Here is a 13,077-nt window from a genome sequence, read left to right as displayed (position 1 = left end):
GATCAATAACAGAAAAACTAGGGAAAAGAAATCAAATACTTGGAAAATGAACAATACCCTCCTGAAAAAAGACTGGGTTATAGAAGACATCAAGGAGGGAATAAGGAAATTCATAGAATGCAACGAGAATGAAAATACTTCCTATCAAAACCTCCGGGACACAGCAAAAACAGTGCTCAGAGGCCAATTTATATCGATAAATGCACACATACAAAAAGAAGAAAGAGCCAAAATCAGAGAACTGTCCCTACAACTTGAACAAAGAGAAAGTGAGCAACAAAAGAATCCATCAGGCACCAGAAGAAAACAAATAATAAAAATTAAAGCTGAACTAAATGAATTAGAGAACAGAAAAACAATTGAAAGAATTAACAAAGCCAAAAGCTGGGTCTTTGAAAAAATTAACAAAATTGATAAACCATTGGCTAGACTGACTAAAGAAATACAGGAAAGGAAACAAATAACCCGAATAAGAAACGAGAAGGACCACATCACAACAGAACCAAACGAAATTAAAAGAATCATTTCAGATTATTATGAAAAATTGTACTCTAACAAATTTGAAAACCTAGAAGAAATGGATGAATTCCTGGAAAAACACTACCTACCTAAACTAACACATTCAGAAGTAGAACAACTAAATAGACCCATAACAAAAAAAGAGATTGGAACGGTAATCAACAAACTTCCAACAAAAAAAGCCCTGGCCCGGACGGCTTCACTGCAGAGTTCTACCAAACTTTCAGAGAAGAGTTAACACCACTACTACTGAAGCTATTTCAAAGCATAGAAAATGACGGAATACTACCCAACTCATTCTATGAAGCCACCATCTCCCTGATACCAAAACCAGGTAAAGACATTACAAAAAAAAAAAAAATTATAGACCTATATCCCTCATGAACATAGATGCAAAAATCCTCCACAAAATTCTAGCCAATAGAATCCAACAACACATCAAAAAAATAATTCACCCTGATCAAGTGGGATTTATACCAGGTATGCAAGGCTGGTTTAATATCAGAAAAACCATTAATGTAATCCATCACATAAATAAAACAAAAGACAAAAACCACATGATCTTATCAATTGATGCAGAAAAGGCATTTGACAAAGTCCAACACCCATTTATGATAAAAACTCTTACCAAAATAGGAATTGAAGGAAAATTCCTCAACATAATAAAGGGCATCTAGGCAAAGCCAACAGCCAATATCACTCTAAATGGAGAGAACCTGAAAGCATTTCCCTTGAGAACGGGAACCAGACAAGGATGCCCTTTATCACCGCTCTTACTCAACATTGTGCTGGAAGTCCTAGCCAGGGCAATTAGGCTAGACAAAGAAATAAAATGTATCCGGAATGGCAAGGAGGAAGTAAAGTTATCACTATTTGCAGATGACATGATTATATACACAGAAAACCCTAAGGAATCCTCCAGAAAACTACTGAAACTAATTGAAGAGTTTGGCAGAGTCTCAGGTTATAAAATAAACATACAAAAATCACTTGGATTCCTCTACATCAACAAAAAGAACACCGAAGAGGAAATAACCAAATCAATACCATTCACAGTAGCCCCCAAGAAGATAAGATACTTAGGAATAAATCTTACCAAGGATGTAAAAGACCTATACAAAGAAAACTACAAAGCTCTACTACAAGAAATTCAAAAGGACATACTTAAGTGGAAAAACATACCTTGCTCATGGATAGGAAGACTTAACATAGTAAAAATGTCTATTCTACCAAAAGCCATCTATACATTTAACGCACTTCCGATCCAAATTCCAATGTCATATTTTAAGGGAATAGAGAAACAGATCACCAATTTCATATGGAAGGGAAAGAAGCCCCGGATAAGCAAAGCACTAATGAAAAAGAAGAAGAAAGTGGGAGGCCTCACTCTACCTGATTTCAGAACCTATTATACAGCCACGGTAGTCAAAACAGCCTGGTACTGGTACAACAACAGGCACATAGACCAATGGAACAGAATTGAGAACCCAGACATAGATCCATCCACGTATGAACAGCTGATATTTGCCAAAGACCAGTGTCAGTCAATTGGGGAAAAGATAGCCTTTTTAACAAATGGTGCTGGCATAACTGGATATCCATTTGCAAAAAAATGAAACAGGACCCATACCTTACACCATGCACAAAAACTAACTCCAAGTGGATCAAAGACCTAAACATAAAGATTAAAACGATAAAGATCATGGAAGAAAACACTGGGACAACCCTAGGAGCCCTAATACAGGGCATAAACAGAATACAAAACATTACCAAAAATGATGAAGAGAAACCCGATAACTGGGAGCTCCTAAAAATCAAACACCTATGCTCATCTAAAGACTTCACCAAAAGAGTAAAAAGACCACCTACAGACTGGGAAAGAATTTTCAGCTATGACATCTCCGACCAGCACCTGATCTCTAAAATCTACATGATTCTGTCAAAACTCAACCACAAAAAGACAAACAACCCAATCAAAAAGTGGGCAAAGGATATGAGCACACATTTCACTAAAGAAGATATTCAGGCAGCCAACAGATACATGAGAAAATGCTCTCGATCATTAGCCATTAGAGAAATGCAAATTAAAACTACGATGAGATTCCATCTCACACCAGCAAGGCTGGCATTAATCCAAAAAACACAAAATAATAAATGTTGGAGAGGCTGCGGAGAGATTGGAACTCTTATACACTGCTGGTGGGAATGTAAAATGGTACAACCACTTTGGAACTCTATCTGACGTTATCTTAAACAGTTAGAAATAGAACTACCATACAACCCAGAAATCCCACTCCTCGGAATATACCCTAGAGATACAAGAGCCTTCATACAAACAGATATATGCACACCCATGTTTATTGCAGCTCTGTTTACAATAGCAAAAAGTTGGAAGCAACCAATGTGTCCATCAACGGATGAATGGGTAAATAAATTGTGGTATATTCACACAATGGAATACTATGCATCGATAAAGAACAGTGACGAATCTCTGAAACATTTCATAACATGGAGGAACCTGGAAGGCATTATGCTGAGCGAAATTAGTCAGAGGCCAAAGGACAAATATTGTATAAGACCACTATTATAAGATCTTGAGAAATAGTAAACCTGAGAAGAACACATACTTTTGTGGTTGCGAGGTGGGGAGGGAGGGAGGGTGGGAGAGGGTTTTTTATTGATTAATCAGTAGATAAGAACTGCTTTAGGTGAACGGAAAGACAACACTCAATACATGGAAGGTCAGCTCAGTTGGACTGGACCAAAAGCAAAGAAGTTTCCGGGATAAAATGAATGCTTCGAAGGTCAGCGAAGCAAGGGCGGGGGTCTGGGGAACATGGTTTGTGGGGACTTCTAAGTCAATTGGCAAAATAATTCTATTATGAAATCATTCTGCATCCCACTTTGAAATGTGGCGTCTGGGGTCTTAAATGCTAACAAGCGGCCATCTAAGATGCATCAATTGGTCTCAACCCACCTGGAGCAAAGGAAAATGAAGAACACCAAGGTCACACGACAACTAAGAGCCCAAGAGACAGAAAGGGCCACATGAACCAGAGACCTACATCATCCTGAGACCAGAAGAACTAGTTGGTGCCCGGCCACAATAGATGACTGCCCTGACGGGGAGCACAGCAGAGGACCCCTGAGGGAGCAGGAGATCAGTGGGATACAGACCCCAAATTCTCATAAAAAGATCAGACTTAATGGTCTGACTGAGACTGGAGGAATCCCGGCGGCCATGGTCCCCAGACCTTCTGTTGGCACAGGACAGGAACCATCCCGGAAGAAACTCATCAGACATGAAAGGGGCTGGTCAGCAGGTGGGAGAGAGACGCTGATGAAGAGTGAGCTAATTATATCAGGTGGACACTTGAGATTGTGTTGGCAACTCTTGTCTGGAGGGGGGATGGGAGGATAGAGAGAGAGGGAAGCCGGCAAAATTGTCACGAAAGGAGAGACTGAAAGGGCTGACTCAAGAGGGGGAGAGCAAGTGGGAGTAGGGAGTGAGATGTATGTAAACTTATATGTGACAGACTGATTGGATTTGTAAACGTTCACTTGAAGCTTAATAAAAGTTAATAAAAGAAAAAAAAATTCCAAAAAAAGAAATGTGAATACCTCCCATTAACAATAAAGAATACCCAACCTCACTGCTAATTCAATAAATGCAAATTAAAACATCAAAAAAAAAAAAAATAAAATAAATGGGAATTAAGAAAAATCAGAGAATAAACTTTTAAGAAATGTTTTAAAAGGCCCACATAGCAACACAGAGTAATGGATAGAATAAATTGGTGGTAGCTGACCAGGCCTCATTCTCACAAGCTTCTAGCATTTCTAATTGACATTGGTGGAAAATACTGAGAAATATACCATAAGTGTAACAGAGAGAGAAAGCCTTCAAATGTAGACACCAAAACCAAACCATCGAGTCGATTCCGACTCCTAGCGACCCTATAGGACTGCCCCGTAGAGTTTCCAAGGAACACCTGGCAGATTTGAACTGCCAACGCTTTCGTTAGCAGCTGTAACTCTTAACCACTACACCACCAGGGTTCCCAGTGTAGACACAGATGACATTAACTTTGAAAACAAAATGTGACTCAGGTACCTAAATAGCTCTTGTATTTCAGACAAAGCAAAAAAAAAAAAAAAAAAGCAAAATAAAGTCTTCCAAAGATAACACTTTAGAAGTAAATGCTTCTCCAAAGTATCATTTGAGGCATATCCATTTCAAATATGTGAGATACTGAAGTTAAGATTAATTGCATTATAAATCAAGATTACCCAATTTCTCCTGAGGCCTAATCCACAATTTAGAGCGTTTTTTTCTTTTTTATTTAAGGCAATGTCGAAATATCAAACGGTGGGTCAGCTAAGTCTATTCAATCCAGTCAGTTGCTTGGTACGTACTTAGAGTAAGCAGATGATGGAGGGGCTCTTGTTTCTCCTTTACGTGAAAGAGCTGGTCTCTTTCTCATCCAAGCATGACAAGAACTGCTCATGCAGAAGGAATGGTTTTAATCAAGAGAAAATCTCTCTGACATTCATTCCAGGTATCCAAAGGGTGGCCATGAAGTCCCTATACATCCTAGATATCAGCTATCTCCCTTCTGTTCTCCAAATTTTAATCCTTCTTTATGATTCATGGATATCTGCTTTTATGTCGATGGTTGGAAATCATTAAAGCAGCTTGTCATAACTTATACGTATGTCAATTGCCATGATCTCTCATCTGCTTTCCTGGGGAATAGGTTATTGGGTTAAGGATGGAGGACCAGTAGCTTCAGAAAAATGTTTTCTTATTTACCTGTCCCGTCTTGGTGTGCTCTAGCTTCATTCCAGTGGAAAGACATGAAGGCATTGCACGTTAACTATGTGCAATCAAAGCATCTGAGAATAGAACCAACCGCTGATCAGTTCATGGTGTACGTCACAGATGGGAAGCGACGCTCCTTGGAAATACCATTTCACGTTATAATCAACCCCACAAATGATGAAGCTCCTGACTTCATAGTGCAGAATATTACTGTAAGAAAAGAATCAGACTTTCAGTTTCTTTCTTGTCACTGTTTGATTTTGTTGGCAAAGGTGTACTTAACGCATTAGGTTAGTGAGTAGTAGGGGAGGCAGTATTTTATGTCATGTAATGCAATCACTTGAAAAATATCATTTTAATAATAATGATGCTAAAGATAAAAATTGCTAACATATATGGAGCACTTACTACGTTGTAGGTAATGTTCCAAACTCTTTACAGGTATTTGCATTTAATCCTCACAGGGTGGTGGAATTATTATTCCCATTTCTTAAGGGAAGAAATGAAGTACAGAGAGGCCAACTAAGTGACCCAAGATCACAGAGCTTGTAATTAAGTGGCAAGTTGGGATTTGCACCCAGGCAAAAAATAATTGCACCCAGGCAGTCGGTTCTAAATCGTGACCCGTTAACCAATCTGTAATGGCAGAAATTCTTCATTCACACCTTATAGGCATCTGTCTTATATAGCCATCTATGAAGCTATATGAGATGGAGAAAATACAATTTGGACCATACTTCTTTTGTGCAGTTTTTATACAATAGCATGTTAATTTAAAACTATGTATGTATATATATTTAAAATGGTCCATAATGTCACTTCTCGGATATCACTTGTTGACTTTTAAAAAACAATAATAAATGGTACGTGGTTAAACAAGTTTGAATGTTAAGAAACGTACAATGTGTGGAATATGAAATTCGTCCTCTCTGACAGCTCAACCCCTGGTCACTCCCCAGTGATTGAGCTTTTAGTAATTCCTTCCACAAAAATAACTTGTGCACACACCAGTGACGTGTATGTGTGTGTTTTTCTGGATGTTTTTACTTACAAACAAGGGATCATACTATACCCATTACTCTGTACTTTTTTTTATTTAATTATGTATCTTGGAAATCTTTCCATATCAGCCTATGTAATTCTTTCAAACATTTGTATTTTATGTGTATGGTTATTTAATCTCTATATATATATATATGCATAAATTTGATTAAACAAAATGAACACAGACTTTGGAATCAGAGAGACTTCAACACTGCCATTTACTGGTTATAGGGTCCTGAGCAAATTATTTCTCTCTATGCCTGTGTTTCTTCATCTACAATTTTGGTTCAAATCTTCGGTAAGGGTAGCCATGATGATCAAAATGGTCGGGCACAGGGTAGTCCCTTAAGAAATAGGTGCCATTATTTCTACTATTAATGTTACTTTGTTTGTTACATTTCTTATGAAATTGGCTAAAGCAAATATTAGCTATTTAAAAATATTATTTTGCCTTCTTTTTCACTAAAAATTATTAAATTCAAAATGAAAGAATTATTTGGCTTCAATTTTCTGCTGAATCTTAACATTTTATGAGAAGCACCCTAAAACTACCTGAGGATAAGACTCAAGAGTAAGCCCTTGCTCCTCCCCTTCCTCTGGCACGTGGGTCTCTCTGGAGGGGCCTTCAGTAGTTATGAGAGGAAAAAAAGCTACAAATGATTCCTTCTGTACCTTCCCCTGTTGTCTTGTATAGGGATGGGGCCTTTTAAATAATTAGGCCATCAGGAGATTGTCCCTTGCTTATCTCTGAAAGTAATCATGCCCATTCCCTGTGTATTTCTTAAAGAAACTGTTGAAGGATAACAAGTATGAAGCCCCATGTGTTATTGGCAGAGCTTATTTTAAGCTTCAATTGATTTTTTTTAATTGCCATATTTATTTTGCCTTCTTGTGAGAAAATTCATTCATTTTGTAGATAATTGAGCTTCCATCAAATTGTGCTGCAAAAAAATTTGAGATTTTCGTTTGAGCGCTTATGCTCTATTCCAAACATTTTGTGTGTGTGGACCTGAGCTTTTTTTGTCATGATCAATGAGCAATTAAATCTGCAAGAAAGAAACCCACATTTTTTTTCCACGAAATTTCCCGTTGACCTTGTGCACTAATTTACTATGTTAGAAATGAGAAAGGTCACTATACGGTGAGTCAGGGAGTCTGGACTCTGTGAAGGAGGAATAATTGGAATTGTTAATTTTAGGTTGCTATAAAGTCCTTGAGGAAAAAAGGCAAGCTACCATTGAGGAGGATTTCATAAGTATAGCATTGTGGATTACTCTATGATGATCCCTTAATCCTTAAGATGTTGGTCCCATAAAATCCTTTGTATGGCGAGTGATTCTTCTCTATGCAGGCTCAGTAAACAGTGGTTGCGGGAGGACTCTCTTCAAAATCAGCAGGAGAGGCTGAACAAAATGAGCATTTTCACAACTTTAAACCATATGTATCCTTCAAGGCTTATGTACCCGTCACTCACGAAGGCATTTCTGGCCTCCGCTGCCCTTTTGTGCTTCTTGTTTATCCGTGTCTCATTGTGTTAGACATTTTCTTCCTTGCATTATAGTCCTTGGTGGCCAGGCCTTCACAGCCTCACCTGACTTTATGACCCTTGAGAATATTTGTGTCTCCATATAGCATGCTGACTTACACATTGTAGTTCCTAGTAAGCACACATTGAATTTATACACTTTTGTTATTTAGATCTTGGCATATTTCAAAATAGCAAGCAGGAATATTTCTGTGTTCTCCCTACTCTCATTATGAAAAAAAAAAAAAAAAAAAAACAAGACAGCAAAGTACTATATCCTCAAGTTCTAGATTGCTAGATTCTATATGAAATGAAAAACAATCAACTCTGTTTGTGCTTAAAAGATCATGAAACCCAAAGTGAGGTGTGGAGAAGGGGTAGGAAGAGTAGTTTAGCAAAACTGAAGGTGTGGGGACTGGGGAGAGATGAGGGGCCCAGAATTAAAATGTATACTATGAGCCATCCGGAAGCATCCTCCTCCATTTTTGTGGATTGCAGTTTAAATACAGACGTTTTTACTTCATTGACAAAAATAACGAACAACAAACACCCCCAGATTGTGGTTGTGTTGTAAGAAACAGAGGAATTGTGAAAGCAATGAGGCCCGGGGTGGGTAAAATCACAGACTTGGGATCTGAATGTAGAAGTTCTAGACTCAGTTTTACAACTGAATTTCTCTATGACTTTCACGAAGTAAGCAATCATTTGTTTTTCCCCCAATCTTTAAATTTTTAAAATTTTTTGTCCTTTGCCCTTCATGAAAAATGAAGTGCTTTGAAATCTGTAGGAAAAAAAAAAGATGTAGGGAGATTAATAGCTTTTTCTTTTCGTTTATCTTAAACGAACAGTTTCGTTCTGGGACTGGTTACAAACAAATCTCGTGAAAAATTTGAAATGAGTCTTAAAATTATTTCTTTCGTGCAGATTTTGTTTTGTGCACAGCTGACGTTTCTGGCTTGTTCTTGTTTAGGTACGGGAGGGTCAGATGAGAGAGCTGGGTTCTTCTGTTATCAATGCCGCTGACCTGGACATCCCCAAGGACTCCTTGCTGTTCACCATCACTCATGAACCTCGCCATGGCCTCCTCATCAACGGGGTGTTTAGTGAAGGCCTCCCTCAGTATAAACAGCCAGCAAACCCTGACCAGAAGCATGACCTTGTTCACAACTTTTCCATGGAACTTCTCAAGACTGGTAGATCATATTCCACTTCCATTTATTTGTTGTTGTCATTTATTCAATAATTTAACCCAGGAAATATGATAATAAATCACAAAAATAGGGGATGAAGAAATACCATTCATATACTTGATCTATTCACCACTCAGGGGTTTCCTCTTGATTAATATAGGGCATGAGGTCCTAGATAGGGATAGTGGGTAATGGAAAATCTCATTAAAGATGCTTACTATTATTGATATTTTGGCACAACTTTTAATTCTTTTTTAAACTATTGAGATCGTGGAACTAAATCTTAACTTAAAAGATTTGTCTGCCAAAATTTCCACCTCTGAAACAAATATAGGACCACATACAATAACTCCTTATTCTCTGTAGAGATAATTTGCTCTTTAGGGAAATGACACATCAGGATAATGGCCTGAATTATTCTTATTTTTAAACTGATCTCATCCCATTTTTCCATATATAAAAATACTTTTTAAAATTCGAGAAAAGTATGCAGTTCTAGAGTCCCTGCCTGCTCTCACCCCTTCCTGCCTTCATATGTTCTGATTCCTCAGCCTAGAATGTCCTTCTCCCTGCCTTGATAGTTTGGCCAGTGCTGTCCTTTAGAACCCAGTTTATTGACCTCCTGCTTGCAGCGTACCCCGATTCCCCAAGCCGTTGCTCCCTGTACTTGCCTCAGCTTAACACTAGTTCAGCATTTTTCATACTGTCTTTTCATTATTTTCCCCCAACCAGGTGGTATGTTCTCTGCCCCTAAGTTTATTTTGCAATACTCGTACAATGTCATTTCACATGTAAATCTGAAGAACGAATTCATATATTTCTCAGTTTGTATAATTTGAAAAGAAATAAACCTGAAGTTTAAAAGGTCATGTTATCAAATGAATAACAATGTGTAGCAAAAATAGAATGGGTTGTTACAAATATGTTTTCTTTTTTAAGACAAAATAAAAAAGGAATAATAACTTGTACTTTCTACTGCAAGTTTTGTTTTTAAAATAACACCTATTTATTATTTTAGGGTTAATAAGTACTATATGCTCATTTTATAAAGTTTGGACTACATGGTTATCTTAAAGGAAAATAAAAATGGTTCATATAAATTAATATTTTGGTGAAATTCTCAGAGATTTCTCTCATTTAGGTTCACTTATGACTTTTTTTTTTGCTTTTGTATATTGTCACATACCCACACAGATTCAAACATATAGAATTTATTGCTACCATATTATATAACCTACTTTTTCTTGTCAATTATCATAAGCATCTTCTTACATTTTAAATATCAATTGAAAACATGTTTTTTTAGTAACTCTAAAGTGTCTTACTGTATGGATGTACTTCAATATAATTTTATACAACTATCTCCTATTCTCAAACATTAAGATAGCTTTTCATTTCCTGCCGTTATAAGTTACATATCCATAAACATATTTCACGTAAATCTTGGTGCACATTTCAGTATTTTTTTAAATAACTTTTTGTAGTCAGATCACTTGGTAAAAGAGATGAACTTTTTTTTTAAGGCACTCTTGGGAAAAACTACCATTGCTACTGTGTGCATGAGCACACCTGTTTTCCTAACCAACAATGGATAATATTATTCTTAAAAGCCTTTGCAAATTTGATAGCTAATTGTAGTCTCTCATTGTTGTCTTAATTTGAAATTCTTAGATTATGATTGAGATTGAGCATATGTCCACATATTTATCGAACCTTTCTATTTCAACTTTTGTGAATTGACTGTGTCCTTTGCCCATTTTTCCACTGGAGTATTATTATTCATACCGATTTTTATAAGCGATCTCAACATATTGGTGACTTTTGTCACTTATGTTACAAATAATTTTTTACATGTTTTATTTGCCTTATAATTCATGCTGTTAAATACAAAAATTAAAAATTACAAGTAGTAAAATGTATTTTTATTTTCTTTTTACTGTCTTCCTTTGTTTTTATATTTAGAAAGACCTATATCCAGAGATAAGATATTTACTTCTATTATCTTCTAAGTTTTTTTTAACAACTTTATTGAGACATAATTTACATGTGATAAAATTCACCCATTAAAGTGCACAATTCAGTGTTTTTCAGTATATTCACAGAATTGGGTAACCATCACCACAATCAATTTTTGAACATTTTCATAGCCCCAAAAGAAACCTCGTACCCATTAGCAGCCCTCCCTACCATCCCTCCCTCCCCCCAGTGCCTGGCAACCACTTTCTGTCTGTAGATTTGCCTGTTCTGGATGTTTCATGTAAATGAATTCATAAAAATGGAATAGGTGCTCTTTTGTAACCAGTTTCTTTCACTTAGCAAAATGTTTTCAAGGCTCATCCATGTTGTAGCATGATTCAGTACTAGCTGAACAATATTCAGTTGTATGGATATGCCATATTTTATTTACCCATTCATCAGTTGATAGTTGGGTTGCTTCTACTTTTTGACTTTTATGAATAATGCTGCTGAGAACATCCATGTACAAGTTTGTAGACGACATATGCTTTCATTGGGCATATACCTAGGAGTGGACTTGCTGGGTCATATGGTATCTCTTTGTTTAACATTTCGAGGAACTACCAAACTGTTTTCCAAAGCAGCTGCACTGTTTTACGTTCCCACCAAAAATGTATTAGGGTTCCAATTTTCCTAATTCCTTGCCAACATTTGTTATTGTCTATCTTTTTATATAGCTATCCTATTGGACAAGAAGGGATATACCATAATGGTTTTGATTTGCGTGGCCTAATTAATAATATCAAGCATCTTTTCATGGGCTTTTTGGCTATTTGTATTTATTCTTGTATCTTCTTTGGGGAAATGTCTATTCAAATCTTTGCTGATTTTTTAATTGAGTTGTCTTTTTATTATTGAGCTGTAAGAGTTCTTTATATATTCTAGATTTTAGACTCTTATCAGATATATAATTTGCAAATATTTTCTCCCATTCTGTAACATATATTGGGATCATAAGAAAGATTTACTTACTTTCTCTCTTTTCTTCCTTCTTCCAGGAATGAGGTTGCTGTATGTACATGATGACTCTGAGAGCCTTGCTGATGACTTCACAATCCAGTTGTCAGATGGGAAATATAAACTAGTTAAAACCATTTCAGTAGAGGTCACCCCAGTTAATGATCAGAAACCAGTGTTGACCAAGTAAGCTACCTGAAGAATCCCTTGTCAGATTTTCTGTAAAATTCTGTAAGGTCCGAAATGTTAGGTGCTAATGTCCTGTGTGACCACAGAGAGAAGTGAGTCTTCTACAGCTTCTGTCTGTCACAACTTGTCTCACGCGCTTTGGGCAGCTAGGAATCTTGGTTCAAATGTTAGTTAGTGTAATCTCTTCTTAACAATTCTCATACTAGCTCTGCAATGATTTGATTGTATTTTAAAACTTCTACTTAGTTATGAATGAATAAGTCCACCTTAGGTAAAAGAGGCTGAAGTGTCTGGGCTTTGGCTTTGTGATGCCAGTTGGTGTCATTCAAATATCCTTTATCTGAATCCCAAGGAAACTTCTTTTGAGGCTTTCTCAGCACAAAACTGTGAAATTGGACAGAGTTTGACTATGTGTGATGACCAGCCATGAACTGGAAACACTGGTGTAAAGAGGTTCCTTCTTCACTTTGGTGAGACCAGGGAAAATGGCCATATTGGTCATGAAAACAGTGGCCATAGAGGACCTACAAAAACCACAGCAGCTATGATCTTGGTAGAAGCAGCAGCTGCTTGCTGTGCTCCAGTCCCATTGCCATTGAGTCAGTTCTGGTTCACGGTGACCCCATGTGTGTGAGAGTAGAACTGTGCTCCTTAGGGTTTTCAGTGGCTGATTTTTACACGTAGATCACAAGGCCTTTCTTCTGAGGTGCCTCTGGATGGTTTCAAACCTCCAACCTTTCAGTTAGCTGCTGAATTCACTAACACTTTGCACCACCTGGGGGCCCCAGCTGCTTGCTATCTCAGCCCATTATCCA

The 13,077-nt window shown here is 37.1% G+C and overlaps 1 protein-coding gene across 8 annotated transcripts in view; it reads left to right on the top strand.

Annotated features, from left to right (window-relative positions):
* FREM1 (FRAS1 related extracellular matrix 1) overlaps positions 1-13,077 on the top strand; it is a 184,761-nt gene that overhangs the window by 107,632 nt on the left and 64,052 nt on the right. For 7 of the 8 annotated variants that reach the window (XM_049895395.1, XM_049895396.1, XM_049895393.1 and 4 more), the window contains exons 19-21: positions 5,357-5,553; positions 8,881-9,103; positions 12,115-12,259. In XM_049895395.1, the coding sequence (XP_049751352.1) occupies positions 5,357-5,553; positions 8,881-9,103; positions 12,115-12,259 (565 nt within the window). Of the gene's footprint in view, positions 1-5,356; positions 5,554-8,880; positions 9,104-12,114; positions 12,260-13,077 lie in introns of those variants that run through there. The other variant, XM_049895401.1, reaches the window with a different exon arrangement.

Source organism: Elephas maximus, chromosome 9 (genome assembly GCF_024166365.1).
Source record: "Elephas maximus indicus isolate mEleMax1 chromosome 9, mEleMax1 primary haplotype, whole genome shotgun sequence".
In the NCBI taxonomy this organism is placed as follows: domain Eukaryota; kingdom Metazoa; phylum Chordata; class Mammalia; order Proboscidea; family Elephantidae; genus Elephas; species Elephas maximus.
Note: the sequence above shows the minus strand (reverse complement) of the source record. Positions and strands in the feature narration are given on the sequence as shown.